Consider the following 27,887-nt stretch of genomic DNA (forward strand, 5'->3'; position numbering starts at 1 on the left):
TACCTTCTCTCCAAAGCAGAAAACGGAACACTGTGGAGCACTTAAGTCCCAGCCTACACATTCCCTAAGTGCTACAGCACAGGCCAAACTGCATTGAAATCCTAGTTTCTTTCTTCTGAAGCTGCAGTGGCAGGAACAAAAGCTCTGGGTGTCAGTGATCCGCCTCAAGTTACTGAGTGGCTGCCCAGAGAGGGCTCAGTTAATCTTCTTCCTTTGATCTCTCCCTGCTCCAAAATAAACAGCTTTGTCAAAACCTCATTCTGAGAGAGCTGAGCCATGCTGAAGACAATTGTTTTATTTATGATCATTTCTTATCTTTGAGGAAACGACTCTGGAATATAAAAGTACAGCACCTTGTCTTTCACAGGCTTATTTCAAACCAGTTTAACTGGATAGATTCTAATTTCATTCAACATGCCTTGCAAGCTGATAGGTGATTTATGATATTCTGAATATTAACTTGAGTCCAATGGATCACTTCCTTCCTTCAGGGCCCCTCTCTCCTCCCTCCGTCTACACTTTCAGCCGAGAAGGATCTGGAATTTTGATTTTGATTTTGTTTGAAATTCACATAAGGGAGGGTTAGAGTAAAAAAACAAACAAACAAACAAACAAACAAAACACACCTCTGTTTAAAATGACACGACTCTCACTCACTATTATTCCTTATTAAGTTGTACTGAGGGAAACAGCCACCCAGACTGCTGAGATGCACCATTTCTACATGTGGTAGTCTCCGAAAATAGAACTGTGATTAGTTGTACTGCTATTCTTAATCTGAGGATACAGCTTGAGAATCAAAATTTCAAGATGATTATTTTTCTGCATCCCTTTGTGAGGACTGACAGACAACTCGATTATTGAGCAGATGGAGTCTCTACTGATACGTCTTTTATGTTAATGATCACTAGTTGCCCCTAACAATGTTCAGGTTAATTACTTGCTTTGTTGACATGTGGCTCTCTCTGTTCACTTCTTTTCTATAGTTAGAAAATGTTTGACTCAATTAGCACGTTCCCTCTTCCCTAGTCCCTGGAAGATTTGAGAAAAGGTAAGGAAAACTCAGCTTTGCCTGGTAATTTACAGAAGCTTGAGATATCATTATCGACTTACAGAGAACGGCCAAGGGGTACGAAAGAAGGAAACTCTGAGTCTTCCCATTTCACAGTCGGGCTGTCTCCGTATGTTTTCATCTATTTATTTGATGTGAAATTTCAGATAATCACACACACACACACACACACACACACACACACACACACACACACACACAGATATAAGACTAAAAACACATTCCAGGATGAAATTTATGTGATTTTTAGATTTTTAAGAATATTTTACTATTTCACTTCATTGGCATGAAGAACTAAGGAAGACTAGTATGCTTTTAAGAAATCCTAAAACACTGATTTCAAGGGACAGCATCACACCCCACCCAATGCAGGTGATTCGAGGCGGTAAGAAATCAATAATAAACAGTTTAAAAACCTTTTCTTGCTTTCGGTTCCAAGATGTAGCTCCAAGGAGAGAAGCACTCTTATGGTACATGTATTTCTGACCCTCAGCTAGCTAAAAGTGAAAGCATATGGACTTTCTTATTATGCTTATAGGTGCATGGAGAAAGTGATATATAACTGAGTATTTCTGACAGATTGATGATTCACATGTGTGAAGCTACATTTGTTGAATAAACATATGCCAAGGAACCATTGGTATGCTATTTAATTGAATAAAGTAATTTTTATCCTCTCCAGATAAATGATTCTATTCATTTTTGTTCTTGTTTTGCTAGACACGTTAAAAAAAAAAAGTCTGACAAAGAATAGAGACCTCTCCCTGAAGCAAGGCCCAGCTTGGAGACTGCCCATAAGGAAGGGTTAGGGGCAGCTACTAGGTTTGAAGGGCGAGATAGGGGCTTGTTGGAGCTGCATTTATTTAGCAACCGCAGTCTTAACCCTGACCAGGAAAGATGCTGAAGGAGCTTTCTTTATGAGTGGGATGAAAGAAAGGATCTGATGTCCTTCACTCCTGGCACTGCCACCACCTATTTCTAATGTCTCACTCCTGGAAGCTAAGTACGTGTGTTTAAATTGGATATAAAAGTATATTAAAGGTCCAAATTCAACTCTTTTGCCAGCTTCTACTGAAGTAAAATTTACTAACGAATCCCAAGCTATCCAGTTAGCCAGCCCAGGGCCCTTCTCAACTGGCTGGCAATGATGGCTATACTCTCAGTCGTGAAGAAATGCGTCATTTGTGGTGGTGGGCAGCCACGCCAGAGGTGAAAGCTGGCTGGGCCCTGGGCATGGCTGACACTGGAGACGGGGAAATGCACGAACTACAGGAAGTTAGGATAAAGAATAAGAATACACTAACTCCTTGAATAGCCAGTCTGTAACAGATGATGAGGCTGGGCTTGAATTCATATGTAGGACACAAAGAAACCAGCTGAACTGTAACTGGTAAAGTAAAGAACACTGGTATTATTCCCACTTATCAATGATGGCCAATAAACATTATAAGGAATTTTGAATTTTAAGAGATCTTTATTATGCTTCATACAAAATTTAAAAGGAAAAAGTCTTCAGCTAGAAAACCACACATTCCCAGTAAGATAAAGATCACAAATTCAAGGGCAAGGCCATTTACAATTGTAGGACACCCAAGAAACAAAATAATTTTAGAAAAAAACAGTTCTTTTACTTTAAAGTTAGTAATATTCATGTGGTAACTAGAATTAAGTAATTATTGGAGAGGTCACAGTGAATCTGTCTAAACAGAGAGATATAAGAATAACCTACAGTAATGAGAGTATCAACTCAATGTATAGCAAGGCTTTTACAATATTCATATTTGAAAATAGCTTAATTTAGTAAGAATTTGAAATATCTCAATCTTAATCATTGGTTTAACAAAAGCTCTTTATCATAGCTTTCAAAGTTCTGCCTAGACCTTATTTAAATAACTATATTCTGAATTGACTATCAAATTAACAAGCTTGATTTATAACAATGATAATGACCATTATTTACTCTGCCTTTTAACTATTCCTTACAATCCCAAGTGATGATCTTCTTTTCCTGGATGAGCAAACAGAGGCAGAGTACCTATAATAATAAACACTGACCATCAACTGAGTGCCAAGTAGGTATGGGCACTGCCTCATGCTCTTTACATGTGTTAGTTGCCATCCTCCCAATAACCAGCAAGTTAGGTATTAACATTCCCAGGTACAGATGAGGAAATTGAGGATCAGAGTTAAAGTTAATTCGCACGAGCGAATTACTGCGAATTAGTAAAGCAAAGAACCAGGCTTTATACTGGCCCCAAAGGTCATATCTTGCTAATTTATTAAGTTGTCTACTTACTGCTGAGGGGAAAAATACATAACAATCAACAGTAAATGGACCACACTTTTTGTCACCATCTCTTCTTTCATCTATTTAATTAAACTATCCAATGGAACATACTTTTCATGCCAACAGAAGTTTATATAACCCTAACTATGTGTTTATTCCTAAGGTTGTAGTTTCCCATTTTTTGATATCGAGAGAGACTTTGTTTAAAATTAAAGGATAAAAAGTTTTTCTGTGCTTTGTAAAAACAATCACATCTAATTCTGCAGTGTACAACACTGCAAACCTGGGAATTTACCTGGTTGTTGTTGGTTTTTAATAAGGGTGGGGGGGGTTCGTGATGTAGGGGCGAAGAAGCAGAACTGCTTTCACTATCGCTGCCATCACTTAAGCTAACTCTGAAACAGAAAGAGAAGACATGCATCATTACAGACAATTCTTGAAGTATCTATGGAAATAGGTACAGGGAGCAAAATATCCAAACACTCTAAGTATTGAAAACTTGTATTAACTCATACAACTGCTAACATGTATCGATCCTTACCTTGTATCTGAAACTGTTTAAGTGTTTTACCTGCTATTTCTCATTCCATGATCCCTATTTCAGATGAGGAAGCTGACACTTAGAGAGACTAGGTCACTCACCTAGGGTCACAGAAGTAAAAGCAGTGGTTCTAGGATTTAAACCCAAGCAATGTGACCCAAAGCTGGTGCTTAGCCGCTATACTTTACCAGCTTCCTTTATTTATTATTCTCCCTACTCCAGCTCCCCTATCTTCTACCAGTAAGCATGTCACCCAAGTTTGCATAAGGTCAGAAAAATTAAACAGTTCATAGGTTATTACTTTTTATTTTCCTTCCCCCAATGCCTCTTTGTAAAAATTTTACAAATGTGGCTAAAACAGCCTGCAGGAGTGGAAGCAACTGCCAAGAAGAATGTAGACAATAGCCCTGCATGACTGACAGCTCAGAGTGACATCTGAAGATGGGATGTGTGAAGCTCAATATGCTAGAACCACCAGCAATCTCTACACAATTTCTACTGTGTAATAAATGACTCAAGGCTGTCCCTAGGTCTGAACACTGATACGACTCATTGGGAATATACTACAACAATATGAAGAGACGGCGTGTTTGAAATAACTGCTTTAGAAAAATACAATGATATCTTTTAACAATTAAAGACAATAAAATACCACCCGCTCCCCTATTTTTTCTTTTCAGAACAAAATGTAATTTTCTTCTAGCTGAAGTAGGAAATATTTCTTTAGTCTACCCTGCTGAATGTGTGTCCTCCTTTAGAAACGTCCTTCAGTGTTTGCTCCCTCTCTTTGGTTACATAATAACCTAATATAATATTCTTCTCAGAAATGGAAAATGCTTTAGAAATCAGAAAAGTTTTTTTCTCATTCTGAATAGGCAATCACATTCTAGCTCTATAATATATTCAGATAGACAAGATACAAGATAGGAAATGAAAAGGATGCGCTGGGACATCCTTTAAGCAAAAACTGATGGAACTTGTTTTTCTTAACTTAATTACATTAATGAAGTGTTCGGTTGAAGCGCTGCTTTAAAATGCTTCTTGACTGAAGTGGAAGGCTGAGTATTTAAACTGATTAAACAGTTGAGACTTCACAAGTGCAATGAAGATCAAATGTTACACTGGCGCTACTGTGCTAACGGTACATGTTACGTGGGGAAAAAAAGAAGAGTGTCTTTAACAATGTGTATCACACCGGACAACTCACAAATATGTACGATCTGACCCACATCCACTTAGGGTATGGGGCAGTAAATGGGTAGGCAACAGCAAATCAGAGTATCTAGACCTTCTAAATAACAATAACTTGGGAAATTATCTAAGTAGGTCATGCATTTTTCATCAGCTAAATTGAGAGCAGCCGGTGGTCAGGATTTCAGTTGTTATAAATATGCTCTTCACCTCCAAGTTTCAGTCCATTTTTAGGTCTTTTTGACCTACAAGTTTCCTTCTTGTCAGATTGAAGACTTCTAAGGGGAAATGTTACAACGCCAAGGCCATAAGCTTCCTCATTTTCTCCTACTTAAAAGGAACACGGACAGGTGAGTTTGGGAGACAAGGTAGAGGAAGAGGTATTAAATGTGGCCATAAGGAGAAATCACTGGGACATCTGATAGGGCAGATACTCCAAGGAGCCTCTTCTCAAAGGACACTAGGGAATTACCAATTAGAAAACATATGGTCTGTCCAGTTTGGGGTCAAATCACATTCTTTTCAGGAATTTTAGTGCCATCTACATAGTAATGGATAATGGGAAAAGATTTAATGTGATATATTATAAATGTAATTGGATTTTAAGTCAAGTACATTCATATTTTTTTTCTACTCAAAACATATTAAAGTAAGCATGCCTATTTGTTTGCCTCATGATAAAGAAATAAAATTCTCAAGGCAATTTCAAGTTGGCTATTAATTATAAATGACATGAATTACCATCTTATAATGTGGAATTATGCCTCACAGCATTAAAGCTACTTAAGGAACCTAATTGTCAGCACACTTAAAAGGAATTTATTTTCTGGGGAAACACACACAGGTGATTCTAGCTTTAATTAGGTCACACACATAACTCACTGAAGCCATTTATGTATTTCTACCTTCAAACGGCAAACACGTTTCCTCAAATGCTGAGAACACCTACAGCAACGGACCTACACAAACGCTTCAGATGAAAACAGAATTTATTTCAGCAGTCAGGCCTGCTACCTTGGCATATACTTTCAAGAACAAGGACTTTTAATAGGACTTTTTCCCTATAAAATTTTTGGAGGAAAAACCTCTCTTTTCTGAGAAAAGGGATAAATAATTCTCTGTAAAGATAAGTATAAGCATGCCAAGGTGCCCCAACTTAAGATGAATGTGACCATTTACTGCCATTGTTTTTGGTGTTTCATACTTTGGCAGTGGTTACACTATTAGGTCTAGTAAAAAGATATGATTCTATCACAGGGAACTTCTTCCCTTCCAAGACACTCACCTGCGACTTCGGCTGCCTCCTCTATTTACAGGTCTCTCCATTTCGGAGTCATTGTCATTATCCTCTGCCTCATCTGATTCCTCCTCATTGTCATCGGAATGCAGATCTTTCATTATAGACCTTAAAGGACCTGAGTAATGACAGTGAAGCACAGGCAATAACACATACTATTGCAAACACACTTAGCCATATTAGACACAAGGGAATGCTCACTAGCACTGAACATTGGTTCAAAATAACCATTATCATATACATCACATATTTATATTTTATCTATCTATCTATCTATTTATTTATTTATTTATTCATTCATTCATTCATTTATTTATTTATTTATTTATTTGTGCATACAGTTTATAAGACAAATTTGGTAGTTTCTGGAATGCAACCTCTGCTAAAACACTGTTGTTTTAATAAGAGAAGCCTCAAAATGTTTATTAGAAAAACTATTTCCTAAGAATTCTTTTCTATGTATTTTTCTTCCCCAAGAAAAATTACCCCTAAAAAGAAACAGAAAGATCTATTAGTAAATTGAATGTTTTGTTAGGTTAATCCATGTATTGAAAAGTTGAGACTAATAAATCACCATGGTTGTAACTTGTTCTTGGCAATGCAGCCTTTGTGTGGTAGTTTTTGATCTATTAAGGTTTAGCTGTTCCTTTTATTTCAAGGTCAATTTCAGGTCAAGCAAGCATTTCAGTCAAGTTCAGATTATAAAGTATTTCAATTCCACGGTGTAACGTCTTATCTCTGATCTTCATATTGATCTTGGACACAAGGTCTTGTTGCAACAATTTTATGTAGCCAATTTTTATTTTACTTTTTAAGAAGTTCTTGGCAAAATACCAACATGTATTTCCATAAATAAGACCATGCAATAAATCGGGTGCCCAGAAAATTCGAAGGAGTATCCAGTATTAGATGGAAGAGAAAAAAATCAAGTCATAACTAATTTATTTTAGAATAGGGCAAAACTGGGGGAAAAAAAAAAAAACCACCAAAAAAACTCATCAGTGTGGCTTATTCTCACTTTATTACTCTTACATGTAATGAAAACAAGATAGATACTTTTAATATTAACAGAAGAGATTGTAAAGGCAATCAGGAAAATGAGAGAGAGGCACTTTCATTCTGGATTAGACAATTCCTAAACTCTAATCTAATAGGAATATCTGAGCTATCATTAAATCAGTTTTAAAATAAGTACAACTCTGCAATCTCACATTCTTTAAAACCCAAATTTCTCTGCTTTTGTCATAGGCTTATACTTTTGGAAGTCAGTGGAACAAAAAATCTGAATAGTCCAAACGATCAGTGTCTTTTATTTTTTCCTAGAGGCTTAGCCTTAGCCCAAACACACAGAGCAACTTAATCCTTTTCAAAACATACAAGGCCATCAAGAATTCAGTGTGGTCAATGAAGAAAGTAATGTGCAACATGATGCTCGAAAACAAATTATTCCTTGATATTATTTCACTTTCCAAGTTTTTTTTTTTTCAAAACAGCCAACCTTTGAAGGTTTTCTACACACAAAAGAAGTGGAAAATATATTTAGTTAATGTTCTGGTTTAAATTTCTTTTTAAAATATCTTTAAATTTAAATTTGAGTTTGAGTAGCAAAATATATATATTTTAAAGACAGCAAATTAACACTTGCCAATGAAAAAGGTCTATTAATCTGTAGAAAAATAAATAAAATGAAAGATGTCCAGGAAGAAAAGTGAAAACCTATTTCTCTATGTCAAAGCCTCTCAAGTCCAGCTTTTGCTATTGTATTTCCTTTGGGAACTCCCTGGAATGGGCTGTGTCTGTAATCCTTTTGTAAAATGCAACTCTGATGGCAGGGACTAGAAAAAGGGGAATTTCTAGAGGCTGGGCTCATACATCAGAACAATACTCAAGTGTATTCCTAGGGGAAATAAATACAACTGCATAAAAGCCAAGTTATCACTCAAATAATAAAACAGTGGAAAATAGGCCATATATCAACTCATCAAGATGTTTTATGAGAAAAATGCCTCATAATTTGCCTGGGAGACGTTGATACCTTGTTGCCTGGTCTGGGACGGTGTGAAGCTGGAGCTGGAGCTGGAGCTGGAACTGGCAGGACTGGGTTGTTCAGACTTTAAAGAAGAGAAAGGCATAATCAATAAATTTATGGAACACTACATATCTAAAATTAAAAACAATAGTTTTGCTTAAAAATATTTTCCTCTAGAAAAACAGCCTGATGCTGCACAAGAAAAATGACTATACATTACATTATATCAAAAACACTAACATAGGAGAGTCAGGGCTCCCTTTTCATTCTGTCCACCATATTTTTCCTAGATGCAGAAACAAGAATACAAACAAAGATGAAGAGATGAACACCTGGGCGTTATATGAAGAAAGAACCTGGCTTTGTTTTCACTCCTATGTTTACTGGTATCCAGATCTCTTCCTGAAAGATACCTTGATTACTCTTTCTGCAGTTTGATTGACTGAACTGGTTAAAACATAGTGGTAATGAGGCCAAGGTCATTAGTTCAATCACATTATGAGCCAGTTAATTTCACTCTGGTCCAAGGCCATGACCCAACCCTAACCCCATTCATCCACAGTTCACAAACGAAGGCCAATGTTCACAAGAAGACCTGGCCAAGTCCCACAAATGAGTCAGGGAAAATGCTGCCATTACTTTAAAACACACACACACACACACACACACACACACACACACTCTCTCTCTCTCTCTCTCTCTCTCTCTCTCTTTAATTCCACAGCCTACTGATGCAGGGAAAGTGCATCTTATACCCATCTCACTCTCAGTGAATTCTCCTCACCCTTTAATATCCAGAACAAGTGCCTCCTTGACCTGGCCAACTAACTCACAGTTCTCTTCTCTCTCCAACCTCACCGAAAATATGGATCATCTCTATGCTTATCAAATATATTGCAGTATTATGCTACCTCTGATGTCTTTTCTCTCCAGTAGAGTACCAGCACTTGAAAAAGCAGGGGTTGGTGGTAGTGGCAGGGGGTTGTTTTCTGTGCTTCTTGTTGTCCCCTTGTACTTAGCATAATCACTGCATACAGCAAGCAGTCCATATCTGTGACTGAAGGCAGCACGTTAGGCCTTGTGTTTCAACATTTGCCAGTTTTTGAGACTTTATGGTAGGTAAAGATGGGAAGAGCAAACACATGGACAGAATGGTGCAAGAAATTGATTATACTATCAATACACTTGAATTTTATATATTTAAGGCCAAAAATATTTTAAAATAACTTAATCATGTTGATGAACTGGGTTGTAAGAGTAGGTTATTTCTATCTCATTTCTAATGTGTTGAGAGTCTCAACTACATGCTCACGTAATCTGAGAAATATCTACAAGACACATCTCTCTATGCTCAATAAGTGACCAAGTTTATCAGGGCTACGTGGACAAACTAAGGGCACAATCAGAAGCCACTAAATGAGGATGAAATCTCAGTTTTATCTTGTAGTTTCTCACCACTGATTTTTTTCATCTCTCCTCCCAGCACTGAACCCACACCCCCTCCTCTCCAAACAACACCAAGATCCAGACTCAGACACAAGGAAGCACTTTCAGGCATTCCTAATGCACACTTCACATCCTCAGGCTGGATGGGAAAACAGGTGTCAGCAATCTACCACTCATTCTGCAGGAAAAGAGCCAGACAGGATCCCTAATGAGCAGCAGGCGGCCTACCAATCCTTTACCACTGCAAGATTTACTTGGGGTTTGCAGTACAATGTCCTACACATTGCTGTTTGCGGCCCACAAAGAAGAGTTGGTTTACAAGTACACACGCAGGTGTGAGGCACTCTTCATTTCTGTTGAGTGGCTCTTCCACTGTGAGCCACGACAGTGAGTTACACAACTGAAAGGGTATTCAGTTAGCATTTATGTGCAATGCCCAGCTGCAAAACATTCCTCCTGCGGTCCAGAGAATACTCCTTTTCCTCTCCAAGTTGCTCTTTTCAGCTATGAAAAGTGTCTGCAAACGGTATTTTTTTTTGATAGCTCTGGAAACCATTTGGGAGCCAAGAAAAAGGTTCCCTTACAGTAAGCGGGGAGAGCTGCAGTTTCCCATCCAGCCTGACCAGTACACGTTGCACTGGACTTAAAAGAGCTGTTCTGCCAGAGCTGTTTGCTAAGAGTGACATTAATTAGGATAGCAAGAAAGGATGGTGGTCACATCTCTCCAACTATCCAATGTTAAACTTGACTCATCTGTCTCAAGCATCATGCCAATGCCAGAACCAAGCCTGCAGGCAGCCTTCTTTTAGCTTCCTAACCATAAACAAAGTTAATTATTCCACAGTTGCTAACCATTAGAAAATTGACGAAGAGTAAAAAACAATACAAAAGAAAAAGTCTTTTTATTCAACATTTATTATTAACATGCTGTCTCATCCACTAAGCATTTGAGGAGGTTTACAGTAGAAGACACACTATTATTCAACGAGACTGTTAAAGTAGAAAGTTTAAAGCAACAGAGGTGGATAGAGAAGGATAAAATGTTGAATGATGGGTAGCAAAGTCCACTGTCCTGGAAGCTTTCTGCAACCACGACAGGGATTTGTGAAATTTTGGAGAAGACCTTTGAGGATCATCTCCTTTGAGATGATCGAAGGAGCAACTCTCACACTTTCCCAAGCATTTGAATCACCTGGAGTATTTGTTAAAACACAGACTGCTGGGCCCTACTCCAGGGTTTGATTCAATAAGTCTGGGATGAGACCCAGGAATTCTTACAAGTACCCAGAGGATGCTGATGCTGCTGTTCTGCGGACCAACCAGACTTCAGAGAACACTGACCAAGAACCCAGAGATTCATAGCCATGGATATGCATGACAGTCAGTTGGGAGGATTCTATACATGAGGAGATTCTGATTCAATAGTTTTGGTGTAGGGGTCCAGGCATGTTAATATTTTAAAAGCTTAACAAATGAAAATTCCAGGTTGAGCACCACTGATAATAAGTTAACTGTTTCTTTTTTTTCTACATGCAAAAAAAAAACCATGTATTTTTTTAAGGAATCTTAAATTTAAGAAGGCATACGAGGAAAGCAAAAGCATCATGAGAAAAAATGAAAACTTACTGATTTATCCAGAGGTAACATCCCTGCACACTCTTCAAAGTGTTTTGCCAGAAAGCACCCTAATAGAACACAGCTACCACTCAATAAAAACATTTATGAAACATGTACAATCGTGTTGTGGTGGATAGACCTTAAATGAACCTAGTCTGACTGAGACAGAATTCAACTGTATGTTAACTGCTCAAAAAGCCATTCTGCTACGAGCTGAGGCTGACAGTCTTATATTTCTTCAAGTCCAGCAAAACAAAGCTGGTGCTTGCTTTACGTGAAGTCTGTACTTTATTTTTTTAATCAGATTTACCCTCCAAAAACACAAATCGAGAATGATTACATAAACTAGAAAAGGTTATTTGCTTTAAGAAAAATATTCACATAAACAGGTCTAAATTAAGACCATTACAGGCCCTAAGGATTGAAAAGACTACGGTACCCTCCTTTCTTTACGTGTGTATGTACCGAAACCTAAGTGTAGGGAACTTCAATGAGGTTGATTCTTCCCCTTACTTGATACTTGCTTTTGAAATACCAAAATTCTCCCCACTAAAAAAATATTTGCTTCTTCTTACTGATGCCCTAAGCACAAGCTTAGCTGACCTACTGAGTAATCAAACACTAGGCATGGAGTTTCTTTAAATGGTGTGCTCCAACGACAAAAGTATAGGCTTAAGAATCTCAAATTCTATTGCTTGCTAGTATATCTTTTTGGGAAGATTGCTTAAGCATTAGTTTCCTCACAGAGTGAGGGCACTGAACCATTCGTAGAAATGATCATGTTAAATTGATAAAGTAAAAATTCCTAGCTCACTGCTGTTATAACAGTAGCTAATCAACATTTGTTGCTGCTATTATTTATAAGAGATCTCAAACTCCTCTATTGCCCCAAACAAGATATATCTTTACTACCAAAACAATGGGCCAACCAAGGTTTGAATGTAATTTTCAACATTAATAGGCTATGCAAAATCATTTTATAATGGATTTTCTATGGAGGATTATTTTTGTCTAAGACAAGTAAGAAAACCCACATGATTACAACTCCTAGAAGTTAAGTCCTTCAAAAGAGAACACCTGTCAAGGTAGGTCACTGGAGAAGGCTTGTAAAATCTGGCTTTGTTCCTTACACTGGAAGCAGACTTCCTCCTTAGGCAATCAGAAGACAGAAGTTCCATCTCTCCTAATAAGCAACTATATTTATGAACAGAATTTCAACTTCAAAACAATCAAATAAAGAAAAAAGGGGAGGATAATATATACCTTTCATCAGGGGAAAGGGGAGAGTAAGTACAGTATAACAAGTTAAATTATTTTAGCACATTGCTACATTTTTTCCACAAAATTTATACCTCGTTCAGAAAAAGAAAACATAAAGCCTTCAATAAAGATTATCTTTTCTTTGCACAAAAATCCAGAAAGACTGTCAAGGATGAGTGCCACCCAAAGAAGAAAACACAAATATAATATACCTTATTTACTTTCCTGTTCAATTTTCATTAGTGACTGAAGTACTAGGTTCTAGTCAGTTTAGTACTTCCTTTATTAAAAAATAATAATCATAGACACTTTTTTTGGCATAGCACAAAAAAGTCATTTTAAAGATTGATAGATGTTAACTAAACACTGTGACAATCATTTCACAATATATACATGTATCAAATCATTATGTTATACATCTTAAACTAATATGTTATATGACATTATCTCAATAAAACTGAAAAGACTACTTCACTTAGTTTCTCTTCTATAAGAAACTAAAGAATATCCAACTCAACTTTAAAATATACTTTTAATTTTAAAGAAAAATGACATATAACATCCATTCTGAATAATTATGAGAAATGTTCTTCATCATATGAATGTGCTCTATCTACCAACTCCCATTAATAGGTAATATATTGTAAGAGGTAGGTCAATAAAGGTAAGGTCAAAGTTAAGCAAAGAAATAAGTATTGAAAAGTTAAAAAATAACATTTAAGTGAACCTAAAAGATCGATGCAAGAGTGAATTGTCAAAAGGCAGAAACGAGAACTTTTATTTTCATTTGGTTTTACATTAATAATTACTTCACAATAAACATGCTAAAAGTAAAAACTTTATTACATAGAAAGGTATATGAAAATAAGATTGGACAAATATCTGTCAATAACTCAACCTCTTAAGGTATCTTTGTGTAGCTATTTCATATTCTTTATTTTATTTGCTCAACCATGAGAAAGCCAAGTGCTATGGACTGAATTGCATCCCCCCACTACCCAAATTCATATGTTGATGTCCTAACTTCCATGTGACAGTATCTGGAGACAGGGCCTTTGAAAGATAAGTAGGTTTAGATGAGGTCATGAGGGTACGCCCTTCATGATGGGATTAGTGCCCTTATTTAGAAAATAAACCAGAGCTTGCTCCTTCCTTAGCCCCACCCATGTAAAGTCAAGGTGAGAAGGCAGCCAGCTACAAGCCAAAAAGAATCCTCACAGAGGAACTGAATCAGCCAGCACCTTGATCTTGGACTTCCCAATCTTCAGAACTGTAATAAATTCCTGTTGGTTAAGCCACCCAGTCTTCAGTATTTTGTTATAGCAGCCCAAGCAAACTAAGACAACAGGATATATTTTTTTATCTCCATTTTACTGATAGTGAAACTGAAGCACAATAATATTAAGTGACTGGTGGGTAATATTTAGGTGGATTAGAACCAGGTTTTCTAATTTCTAATCTAGTGTTCTTCCTACCACACCTATTAACTTTGAAAAAGTGCAATTAATTCAAAGCAGTGTTCTGAATACACTAACACTCATTCATAACACTAGTGTCAGGGAACAAAGTTTTCTATGTCACTGTGAAAGATCTACTGAATATCCCACCGTCCATAGGGATGTGTTGTGATTGGCATCCAAAGCAAATGAGTGGTGAAAACAAAACACTTCATTCCTGGGTCTGAATGTGTCTGTATCAATTGCTTCTAACATTTGTTCAATCAATACTACCACAGATCCTGGCTTCTCGCCTCACTAGTTCAATAGTTTTGTTTAAAAAAGCAAGGAAGTTTCTCCTCTGAATTGTCCTAATCCTCTTGACATTGGCACTGATCAAAAGCACTGACAAGCCCATTCGGCAACACACTACAATCATTTATTTTATTTACCTTCAAAAGCTATCTATTCTCTTTTCCCAAATCTTCTCTACAATTCCTATAATCTCCAGGAACAAAACACAGGTTTAATGCTTTAAATAATCTGTCAACAGTTCTTTCTTTGCAAACAAGGTGAAATTGGGGAAAAGACAGTAGACCAGGAAACTGGAGCCTTTAATTATTGCTGGTCAGTTACTTAAGTCTGTGACCACAGGGAAGACACTAGATCTCTCTTTGGCAAACTCTCTCCATTTGTTAAGTATTATGACGACTTGAGTAAACTTGACGTTAAATTAGAATTGCTTTTAGCCTCTTGAGCCCTTATATTATCAAAAGGTATTTTTATGCCCAGTATTTTCTGGTAAAAGAGCAAGATCTTAAGAATTTCCTTTCTCTGCTGTTAGCGAAACAATATGTTATGCTCAAAATACTGTTATATTTTCAACTAACAGACAAAATCATCCTAGATAACAAAATAATTGGTTTTATTTTGAGGTGTCTGTTTTCACAATTGCATTTGTTTTCTTCATTATTGTTGCCATCTTCGCTATTATTATTAAATGCTGTCATCATTTGTACCCATCACTCCTGGTCTGAGAACACAAAATCCTATTAGGAAATGAAATGGCCTTGGGGAACAGGGGTCTATAAATCTTTCCATAAGACCCTCTTCCACACTTAGGGCTGGCTATAATTTTCTTTTAGCTTCCTCTCTTTTAAACAGAAGAGCCTCAAGTCTTTTATCTCTCATCACCAGTTGTACTTTGATGGCTGCTACTGACTACTGTGGCCAGATCATGTGATCTTTCAAAAAATCCAGTTGTTGCAAGATGGTGTATGTGCCAGACATATCCTAAAAATCACTCGCTCGTTAAGAGCTTTAAGAATGAGAAACCATGTGGAAACAGACCATTTACTGTTGCACTACCTATAAGCATGTTACTATTCTTTGAGCAAAGACTGTGCATAGAAGTTGAGTTTCACAATTGGCCATTAAATCTACCACTTAGTTGTAATACCAGATGTATCTTTTAACTAGACTTTTTTTCTCTTTTGTGTTTTGAGGCTGGAGGGTAGAAAAAGAAAAAAGTTAAAAGTGCGAAGGTTTCGAGCTGCAATCCTTCACAAAAGAGAAATACGAAGGAAAAAAAGTGTCCTGATAGAATTGCCCCATAATTAACTGTTATTGAAGCTGACCAATGAACATCAAAAACCCATTGCTCATCAGTTAACAATAAGATATTGAAACTATTGTCAGAACAACTATTCAGTTACTCATGAAATAACCCACCTGCACAGAGGACAAGAAGCTTGAAATAATGGAATATTATTGTATTCTCTCTCTATATAAAAGCAGTGTTGAAAAGTCCTAAAAGGTATATGTGGTTCTCAGTTTTCGATTATAAAATTTAAAATATTAAAATAAATAGAATGAATTCAGGGTATCATAAAGGTGATAGTTAACTGAAATGAACTAAAACATATATACACCTCAAGAGATCATCTTTATAAGACATATAACTGCATTTCCTTATTAACATTAGAACTTGTTTTTTAAAAAAAATGGCTTACTTTAAAATGATGATAGAGCATTTGATTGATACCAATAGAATCTTTATAGACTTCATAAACGTCAAGAAGTTTTATTAATTTTAATCTTTGGACTATCTTAGAGAATTTTCCCCATTAAATGTGAAGCTTAGATTTACTATCATAGCAAAGCATCAAGAATTCATTTATTTGCTAAGATCTTATTTTTATGCTATTTTCACTTCCAAAATAACCAAAATTCACTGGGAAAAAAGTGTTGTTTAAAACTGTCCAATCATCACCAGGTCAAACATATAACACTTCTCGTTATCAGTCTATACAATAAAAATTGTCGATAGTTGCAAGGATTATTTCTTTATAAGCCTTGTATCTTCCTAATTAGAATAATAGTACATTTTCTATTAATAGTACATTTCTAATAGTAACACACTGGAGCCCCTTCTTCTAGATCAGGGCTCTTCAAAGTTCCTTAGATGTGGGTATGCACAAATGTGTGCACATAGATGTATAGAAGATAACCCATAGGGGTAAAAGAAAATAATAGACCCTTCAATCACATTTATTTTCTGTCTTTTCCTTTAAATGTTCCAATATTTGTGCTTTCTTGTTCATAATATGTTAGTATGGCCATTACTACAATTTGGAAAGATACATATATTAGGGATACATGTTTCCTAAGAGAGATGAGTTTTAATTCCAACTCTACAGACAATTATTAGTTTTAGTTTTATAATTTACTGGCCTAAATCTTAATTATGTCACATAGATTTCAAATTCTGGAATGATATGGGCTAAATACACAAGGTATTTAGTATCATCATAACTTATTGAGGCTATCCAGATTTTTGTATTTTTATATGTTATGCTCAAAATTGACTTAGAGGCTAAAATTTTAATTTTTAAGTTAAATAGAAATACTATAATAGAGATCCTTATTAGAGATCACACAAATTTATTTAAAATATTTTAAAGTACATGTTAAAATGAAAACCCAACACAAAATACTTTATATGATCTGCTCCCCCACCCAGAATTTAAAATTGTCTTTATTGTGGCTCTCTTTGAGACACCAATTTTATAGTGTTTGCTAAAAATTACACAATATTAAGTGGAACTGAAATTTTTATAAACAGTTTAACATCTAAATATGCTATACTTATATTTACTTCTATTTAAAATGTCAAGTACTAACAAAAAGTTTATAAAAAATAAAACTTTTAAAGAAATCCCTCTAATGTTAATGAAAATAAACAGAAATAGCAAAAAACACAGCACATTTAAGAGGCTGTACTCACGTGAAAACATTAGGAGGTGGATTTTTTGTTTTGTTTTCAATGTACCCCTTTTAAAAATGTGGTATTTCGAAACAACTCACTCCCTATTAGTAATCTTAAATTCTTGTCAAGAATAGGAGGAATGCTACTGCTTATAAGGCTCTAAAGGAACCTACATTTCCATGCACACATCTTATATAAGCCTAACAGTTGCTTTTCTTCATAAATCAATCTATTGTTGCACTTCATAATGAGAAGGCAGATTTACTGCCTTTTACCGCCTTTTCTCACCATCAGAAAGATGCCTATTTGGGTAATAGAACGTTTCTCTTCTTCAAGGGTGTTTGGGATTAGAGAGGCAGGGGCAAGAACCTTTAACATCTGCTCCCTTCAAGAGAATGACACCTCTAGTTCTCACAGCGAGGATGTTGAAAAGCAAATACTCATAAGTTGATAAAATTCTCTAATTTGAAGAAGCGCAACGCTTATATACTAAAAACACATCTCTAAAACACACATTTGGGATTTGAAGGTTATACTGTAAAACTGTAGAACATATCATTTTGATTGCTAACACTGTAATTTAAATGCCATAAAATCATCATCATCGTTAGAACAATAGGAGTTTAGAATAAAGGCCTTTGATTCCATCATCTTGGATTTTCTCTAACCCTGGAAACAAATTTAAAGTACAGGCTGGTAAGACTTTAATCATCTGTTATCTCAATACTGTGCTGTAATAACAAAATAGCTTGTAATGTAGACTTACATTCTTCTGTTTTTATTTACTTAATTTATTTTTCCCTTAGGGAGAAATATTTAAAAATTGTGAACTGCAGACTTTAAAAATAAGAGAGAGGCACTTGTCAGCATCTAATTCCTAACCATCTGCCTTTTAAAAATACACACACACATACTCACCCACTCACTTTAGTTAGGCTAAACATTCTCAGCAAGTAAGTAGATCTTGATGGATCTAAACAGAAGTTTCAGTAATCATGGTTCTACTTTTGGAAACACAGCTATCTTTAAACAGGCCTCATGATTCCTACTAGCAAATGCAATCAACCATAAATTAACACCAAATAGACATCATCCAAAACGAAATCAGTAAATAAAGTAGGTCAGGTATTGGATTCAAGAAGAATCACTGTTTTTGAAGAAAACGAAATTATGTCTTCTGTCCATGAATATGGAGTACTGCCTAGTGAATGAACCCTTCTTGTTACTTTGGGCTATCTTTTGTCATTTAAGCAATGCTTTCTGACAGTTTTACAGGCTGTTATCCCAAGGACTTCAGTATTTATGGCCTTTATTCACTTGGGCTTTCTGCTCTTATCCACTGGTTACTAATCACTAGATAGATTTTTTTTATGGGGCTGAAATTAGCTCAAAGGGTGTCCTTCGACAATGGCAGCTCAGGACAGCACTGGCTAAAGGTCTTCTCCTCAGTCTCTTCCTTGCTCTCCTCAATTTTCTCTTCCTTACAGACAAGTTAATAAGGGTTCAGATCCACGCTGTTCAATTAGAGCAACGGCACAAATGATTTACGGCATTCTTAGAGGACAGTTTGGAACTGTTTCTGAATTGATCTTCAGAAACTCACTCAATTTCAATATTTCAATAATGATTTAATGGCCTAAACTTTTCTTTAATCTTCATGAAATGAGAGAATTTTCTACTCATAGAATCATTATTTAGGAAAAGCTCAATTCTACCTTACTATACACACACGTAAATGTTTCAAATATACACACTATATTTAAAATTTTTGGAACATTTATAATATGGAACTCAGATTTCTTTCTACATAGCAAAGGTTACTTATTACCTTTTTAGCCACTACATTTAAAAGACAATGTGCTGAAAAGCAAGGCGAAAACAGACCTCTTTCCACTTAATTGCATTCGACTTAAATATCTCCTAAGAGATTGGTTTTTATCTCATGAACAATCTGAAATGTGTAATAGATCACATCCTCTTTACCAGTTGGCTGCTAAAAACCTGAAAGTCAAATTAGTCTGGAAAGTGGTGTTTCCTCATAAACTGAAAATCTGAAAAAAACTAGAAATATTGACGTTATTAGTCTCATAATTTTCCTGATGAACTGAGCAAATCACACAATTCCCCGAATGTGGGCTGAGCAACGAGGAAGGGGTGAAGGAAGGGGCGGGTGAGGTGGGCAAGGGGGAGATGAGCTTTGAAGGAGCACGAAGGCCTCACTTATTGCTATAGAACAGAATTTACTAAATGTGACTCTTCCTGGAATGAAAAGGATTTATTATGATCGGCTTCTGTTTTCTCTGAAATTATGCTGGAATGAAAATATTTGAAAAGGAAATGTTCAAAAAAAAGTTTCTTAAGCCTTTACATATTTCCATGTCTGGGTAAAAACAATATGTTCTACCTCATGAGAAAAACAATTTTAATTTATCGAGATGAGTATTTAAATAAAATCACTTTGCCTATTTATATGTAACATTAACTATTTCAACATCAAGTGATTGCCTTTAATTTATAAACACCCATTTGATAAATTCTCCCTGAATATAGTTCCAGGAAAATTTATTTCTGCCAATGAATGTGCATGCTTTGATATTCCAAATATAAAGCAAGGTAACTCTCATATTTCTCTAGGAAAAAAGTTGTAGACCTTTTTGCTCATCTGTAAAATTTGCCTAATTCTGAATGAATGCTGTGTTCTTTAAATTTTGTTACTACTTATCGTAGTTTATGTTTGTTACATATGTTAATCTATAAGCCAAATTCTATTCAAACAGGCTACAGTATAACTTAAACACTAAACATATGTAACTGTAAGAATTTATATAGTAATAAATTTTTTAAAAAACAAGATAGGCTCTCTAGGATTATCAAAAAATATTAAGGAAACAATATTTTAATGTGCAATTAAGTGGTAATTAATTTTTTAGCCCATTCTCTGGTGGTTAGATGACAAGGGGTGTTCTGTTATTTTTTAGTAAGTTAAATTTTACACTGTTTGCTTTTACATCTAAAAGTATGTGGATGGGAAAAGAAAAATATTTTGGATATATGACTTTTCAAAATATGATAAGCTATGTAATTATGACAAAAATGGAAGAAGAGTGTTAGCCTTTGCTGAATGAAAAGATTTACTTCAAATTAGTAAGATATTTAGAAGTCTAATCCCTGGTTTCTCTTAGAAAATAAAAGGAAGACTATAATATTACAATCATGAATAGAAAAAGCTTCAATTTCTTTCAATGTATTTCAGTAATTCCCAGGTGATAAAATATATCTAAATACTTTGAAGTCAGAAAAAAATGGTATCTTTTTCATTTCCACCTTAAATGACTCTAGGAGGAAAACGTATATCAGGACTCCATTATACAATAAGGCATTATAAAATCATACCTCCTCTTTTATAAACATTTTCTACTTCTTATTAATTAAAGCATGTTATATGCAAACTAATGATCTAAAATTGATAAGGTTTCCCTGAGTTCTTCTATACCTTGAAATGCTCTGTGTCTTTTATTCATCTCATCACCCTCACCTCCCCACCTTTCATTACCTTGTATAACATCTTAGAAGCTATCTTTTCTATGAAGTTATTTTTCTTGGTAAATAAACTTTACATACAGCTGGCTGTTAAAAATCAGAAATACATCAAGCAAAGAAATCCTTCTCACCTTATTTAAAAGAAAACAGAGTAGGCCTCAGGAAAACAGAAGTGCCCCAAAGTTCACGTTTGTTGGCAAGGAGTTGAGAGCTGTTAAGAATGATCCTCTTGAAAAGAAAGAAGTCTCCTTAGGCACCCACATGTATATTTAGATTAGATTGGCAGTTTAAATGACAGCAAACACATGGTCATGACTTCCCAATTGCTCATTCATCCAACACACACACACAAGCTAATGAGAAGCAAACATCCACTCCAAACTGTTTTAGAAACTAGCTTCTTCCATCTGATACTACCGTATGTGTGGTAAGCATACATTCTGCTAGAGAGATCAGATGTCAAACACTTGACTATTGCTCCCAGTATACCCAGATTTTGAATCACACTGCTTTACTATCCCACAACATTTCCCTAAAGTCAGTTGAGTAAACTCCCTGCTCTAGCCTGCAGTTTTATGAATCACGTAGTAAAGAAATGATCACGTAGAGGTTCCAGGATCAGTTTATCTTACGAGTATTTTAACTCTAAGACCTGGTCATCCTATTGGTACTACCAGTAATAGCACACACTCCTATTCCATAAACAGGGCAAAGTCACTACAGAGGATCACATTTTCTTGTGCAAATAAAGAGTGGTAGAGTTAAAAGATAGAGATACCAAACATAAACTTTAAGCTTCTAATCATTACTGGGGCTCCAGGAACATTTTCCAGTAAACAAGAAAACAAAGAGGGCACTATTTGGAGACAGCTATGAACTATACCTACAACACTGCTATGTTGTATATGTGTTTATATGTACATATGTGTTGTATATATGCACATATAATGAGTTTCATATATAGTAAGATGTGTTAGTGAGATGCAGAAAGCCAAATGCTCTATAATAGAGAAATAGGTTATAAAAATGGCAAAAAGTTTAAAATAATATAACTATATCTTACTTTTGGCATGAATTTAGCATTCAAATCTAAATGTCAAATACTTTGAAAACTCAAGATTAATATGAGGGTAAAGGTAGAAATAATGGAATAATAAAATGATTCGGGCTCTCGGGTTTTGGAAATATCAGACCTGGTTTGAATCCCAATTCTGCTGCTTTCTGGCTATGTGACCTTAGCCAAGTATCTCTCCGGGCCTTAGTTTCTTCATCTCTCAAGTGGGAAAATGAAATTAGTAACAGTAATAATTCATATAATTACTATGAGAATTAGACAATGCAAAGCATTTAGGACAGAGCATGGAATAAATGATGAATAAATAATTAGCTACTATTATCATCAATAGGAATAACTGTGAAATTGATATAAGAAAAGTCAGGTCTGAGTCCATTTGGCTTGTTCATCCTCTCTTCCTATGATAGTCTTCCCTAAAATATATCCAACACTTCAAGAAATAAGGCCACCTTTAGATGAATTCAAAATTTATTTTCCCTCAAACTTCTCTTGGAGCAGGGAGCTGAAAAAATGCCTTGCTCGATGCCTGATATATAAGAAAAAACTTCTATACAAACAGAATACACAAAGAGTAAAAAGTGATGGTCAATCTAAGTACAAATCATTTACAGGCAAAAATTGCCTGGTCGGGTAATAAAGAATTCACAGAAAAAAAGAAAGTGAAAACTCACGTAGGGCATCCCACTCACTGAGACACAGAAGCTTTTCCTCCTACAGAAAAATGTAGGCCCCAAGAGTCTCAAGAAAAAGAACCACTTCAAAATACTAATACCATGATATTGTTCTTGACATTTCAGCTCAGTTTTACAGACATATATACTTCTGTCATATGTTAACTTGTCTTAGTAGTAAAAAGACAAAAAACAGATGGATTCTGATGCTTAATGGCAGAAATATTTGTCCTGTGGTTTTTGCTACTTTATAAAAGTATTACAAAGGAATTCAGAAGTGGAGTAAAACCTCAAACTTAATTGAAACTCCTTTATGTTGTCTGACAAATTAAGATTGTAAGTAGCCTTTATTATAAAACATCTGCTCATGTGGTATCATCAATGTCAAATTATTTCCCCTTTTTTCCTTAAAAACCACAATCACTACATACAGTTCCTGCACTCGTAGTTTTTTATATACAGTTTTTTTTATACACTTAAAATTGTCAATAGATTCTGCAACTTCAAGTGAAATGACATATAATGAAACCAATTTTACCATAGGCTAATTGCTATAAACAAGAGTTAAGTTCTTACAATATTTCATTAACATTACAACAAAATAATGTTGAACAATATGATACTTATTGGAGGACCTGCTGTATACTGAAGAAAGGAAATTTGATGAATTTGAGAAATAAGATTATTTCCAATGCTAATGCTATCCAAAAAATTTGTTTTTACTGTTTGTCTCTACTTGTCATTAAAATTTAATACAACCTAACACAATTATCATCAATCAGATGCAGGTGTTGGATAATTATATTTGTATCAACACTACAGGCAAATTAAGATTTCTTCCCATGTGATAGTTATGATAAATATCAATTCCTTGGTTTACTGAATCCTGAAGATCAAAAGGCCCTGCATATGGCACTAATAAATCAAATAGAGTCATCAAATCTCCGGTCTGTTTTCTTTGGCTAAAACTGCAAAGTTTTACTCACAGAGCCTTATCTACTCCTAAAAATTCTCTGCCAAACCAAATTTAGCTCACCAATGGGACAGAAAATACAGCACACCCCAGCTGCGCCCTCCTGGGGCTTTTGAAGTTCAGGGATACTGTTGTGTGGTGGTCTAAAGTATCTGGTCTTTTCCTCTCCCTTGCTTTTTTGGAACTCATTATCAACTGAAAATTCGTCTGGAAAGTAAAAGGTTATCCCTAGATTCAGACTGGAAAGTTACAAAATACTTTTATTTATTAATGAAACCTACCATGAATAAAGGTACTAAATAAAAATCTCTAAGTTATTAACACATACACACCAAATTTTTTTTTTTAAATCTCACAAGATTTTTCCTCTACATAAATATCAATAATAATTCGATGTTAGGAATTCTACTAAGGTATTTTTATAGTCTAGTCACATCCTGATAAAATGACCCTAAACTTTGTGTGATGGCAGTTATTTGGATGAGAAGGGGCTTGTAAAAGATAATATAAGCAGGATGAAAGCCCAGGAAAAATTCTATCTTTCCGTTGGTTTCTCTAAAGAGGATATTCTGAAGGATAAACTATTCTGTTCTATGATATTTTCAATCTTGAAGGAAATGTACAAAGGAGTAATGGGATCATGTGTTTTATACTTTTTTTCTTTATAAAACTATTCTGTACTTTTCAAAATTTTTACATAATTATGTTGGAAATATATAAACAAAAATAACAAAATATATTTACTTGGCTCAATTGAGACCACCCTAAAGTAGTAAGAAATATCCCTCTTTGTGTCCAAAAAGAATTCAAAAAGGTTTAATAATCTGCCCTAATAAGCTGAAATCTCAGCTAAAAATTTTTGCTCAATGTCTAGTTTCTCATCCTTGGCACTGTTGAAATTTTGGACTGGAAATTTTTCTATGCATTGTAAGATATCTGTCAGCATCTCTAGCTTCTATCCGGGTACTAGATGCTAGTTAGCAACCCCCATACATAAACATGCCCAGGTCATGACAATTAAAAATGTCTCCAGATATTGCCAAATATCCAGGGGGCAGACGGAGCCTAGGAAAAAATCACCCCATGTTGAGAACCACTACTCTAGGCTAATTATTTTCTTTAAAAGTTACTTGTAGGAGTTTCATATAATTGTGTACCACTAATTGGCACAGTATTTCATTTTAATAAAGTTCTAATTCTGAGACCACCATGAAATGACACTTTTGGTCTGATAAGATGCATTTCAACGGTCTCTCTCTGGTATTGATGAAGATGCATTTTAGAGGGCACCAGAATCTCTGACTTCTGAGACATTTGCATCCAACCTATTCCTTTAATGATCTGGTCTGTACCCCACTTTAGTTCTGGCAGGATACTACTGTAGTCCCTTAGATTCGAACCAATTGCTACTTTCACTTGGCACTGCCATTTATGTATTTCATATACAGAACAAGTACAGATGTGTGTCATTTGGTGAACAGAATCCAAAAAGCACCACACGAAGACACATACTTTACATAATGTTATCTGAAATGAGAAAGTTTGCAGTTAGAATAAGAATGGGGAGAAGGATCATTCAAATGCCCCTCTGGTCAGCAGTCTAAGCTTACTCCCTCAGAAGCCCATAAACTCAAAGTCTGATAAGTTAGCCTCTGAAATTTGTGTGGTTTTCTTCTTAGCTATAGCTTTGCTAAAGAAAGACCAAGAGTTTGTCTGATTCCTGTCATCAAGATTTGTTTAGAAGCTCAATCGCTGGAGTAATGAACCCTGCAGGAGTGGATAAAGCCTATTAATAGAAGCTTTCAGCTGCCACAGACATCACTGGAGATGACAGACCCCATTCCACGGATGCCCCAAGCTCTATTCTAAAGATGTGTTGGAATGATATAGCTAAGGGAATATATGACCACATCAAATATTCCAGACCTTAAGAGAAGTCCCAGTAAGAAATGCCAACTGCCTTTTATGGCTATTAATGTTGGCCACTCTGCTTCTATGGTGACAGCCATGGTATCTTTTGGAAATATATAAAATTCCAAACTCTTCTAAACTGAACTTAGATAATGAATTATAGGCCGACTAGTGCTGTTTTATCCTGGTATCCATTACTTTATCATACAAATTCTGCTTCTAATGGTCTTAATATATCAAGATGCCTTTTAGATGCTTTTCATCACTTCATTCTACTATTCTATTTTTTGCTTTGTGTATGAGTTATCTGACTACTTGTATTAACCACTTTCCCTACAACCCCTAGATGAAAATGAGGATGAAGACAAAAAGTACAATTACTTTAGACTTTCTGCAGTATGCGTTAACAACCTTTTACTGTAAAGATCTCAATAGTAAAAGTTTTGAACTTCATAAGCTGTACAGTCTCTGTCAGAGCTACTCAGTTTTGACTTTGTAGTGTGAAAGTAGCCACAGACAATATGTAAACAAATGGGCATGGCTGTGTTTCAATAAAATGTTATTTACAAAAATCAACAGAATACCAGAGTTGGTCCAAGGGTTATAGTTTGCTAATCCCTACCCAATCGGCACTTACACAACTTCATGCTTATAATGGTTAAACCGAATTTCTCTGATTTGATTTACCATATTATTTTTCTTAGTCTATTTCTGTTTATGCACACAACATACTTAGTATTTTTGCAAAAAATCCCACAAAAAAACAAAAAACAAAACAAAAAACAAAAAAAACTAAATGACCTCATTCACTGGCTATGTGCTTTTCAGCTCCTTTAAGTCACTCTGTCCTATGGCAACTAAACAGTTTTATCCCATGAAAGAGCAATATTCTGCCCTTGATGTCCAAGTTTGTCAGTTACTAGGGAAGACATAAGTGTGATATAGTATCCAAGAGTGAATTTACATGCCAATTATATTTGTGAATGTGTACAAACAAAAGTCTCATCAATAAAATAAATTACTCTTTAGCTGATAAACAGCTAGCTCCCCTGACACAGCAACATTCTGGAAAAGGTAGTTGGGAAAAAGTTAACACACTTAGAATTCCAAAGCCACTGCAAATCCCTACAGGAAGGCTATCTAAAGGTCATTCATTTAGAAAAAGCAAGTCAGTAATTGTTTCAAAAGTCCAAGTATTTAAAATAGTTAAGTTTTACATATATGTACACATATATAATCATGTTACATTTTGAAAACAAAAACACAGGACCCTACATACTTAATGCACATAAACATGACTAAAAGAACAAAAATAACAAAATAGAAAACCCAAGAGTAAATTAGGCAAAGACTTGGACAGAGATAATAAACTACATGAAACTCATGAACATAGAATGTAAGAAGCCATACACAAACAGCTACATAATATACGATGCCATTTGTATAAAATTTAAAGACAGGCAAAGCCAATATATGTTCAGAGTAGCGGTTACCTCTGGGAATAAGAGATAGTGTCTGGAAGAGAGTGATGGGAGGTTCTAGGATATTAAAAAAGTTCTGTACCTTTTTTTTTTTTTGGTGTTATTAAGGTATAATCGACAAATAAAATTGTAAGCTATTCAAAGTGTATGTTGTGATGACACAATATACATACATGTTTGTACATATATGTATGATGAAAATCCTCCCATACCATTTCTCATTTTTATTCTAATGTATCATTGTAACAGCTGCCTAATTTATATAACTATTGTGTTTAACTCAACAATTACATGATGGATAAAGGTTTTCTAGATGTCAGACACTGTACTGTATTCTGGGGATACACAGTGAGCAGGATAGATTTAAAAATGAAAGAAAAGAAATAGGTAGAAAATCTGAATAGACACTTCACCAAAGAAGATACACAGATGGCAAATAAGCATATGACAAGATGCTCAACATCTTTGACATCAGAGCGTTTCAAGTTAAAACAAATGAACATATTAAAACAATAGATACCACTGTACACCTATTAGAATGGCTGAAAAAAATTTAAAACTGACAATACTAAATGCTGATGAGGATGTGGAACAACAGGAAATCTCATTCCTCGATGGTGGAAATGCAAAATGATAAGGCCACTTTGGAAGACAGTTTGGTAGTTTCTTAAAGCTAAATACAATCTCATCATACAATCTAGCAATCATACTCCTAGGTATTTACCCAATTGATTTGAAAAATTATGTCTATACAAAACCTACAAATGAATATTTATAGGAACTTTATTCATC

At 35.2% G+C, this 27,887-nt stretch overlaps 1 protein-coding gene across 4 annotated transcripts in view; it reads right to left on the reverse strand.

The window, feature by feature from the left end:
• MLLT3 (MLLT3, super elongation complex subunit) overlaps positions 1-27,887 on the reverse strand; it is a 238,100-nt gene that overhangs the window by 12,451 nt on the left and 197,762 nt on the right. For 3 of the 4 annotated variants that reach the window (XM_011365354.2, XM_023533722.1, XM_023533724.1), the window contains 3 exons: positions 8,424-8,499; positions 6,377-6,506; positions 3,655-3,754 (listed from right to left, as the gene is read on the reverse strand). In XM_011365354.2, coding sequence (XP_011363656.1) covers positions 3,655-3,754; positions 6,377-6,506; positions 8,424-8,499 — 306 coding nt within the window. Of the gene's footprint in view, positions 1-2,519; positions 3,108-3,654; positions 3,755-6,376; positions 6,507-8,423; positions 8,500-27,887 lie in introns of those variants that run through there. The other variant, XM_023533723.1, reaches the window with a different exon arrangement.

The sequence above is a fragment of the Pteropus vampyrus genome, unplaced genomic scaffold (genome assembly GCF_000151845.1).
Source record: "Pteropus vampyrus isolate Shadow unplaced genomic scaffold, Pvam_2.0 Scaffold109, whole genome shotgun sequence".
Lineage (NCBI taxonomy): Eukaryota > Metazoa > Chordata > Mammalia > Chiroptera > Pteropodidae > Pteropus > Pteropus vampyrus.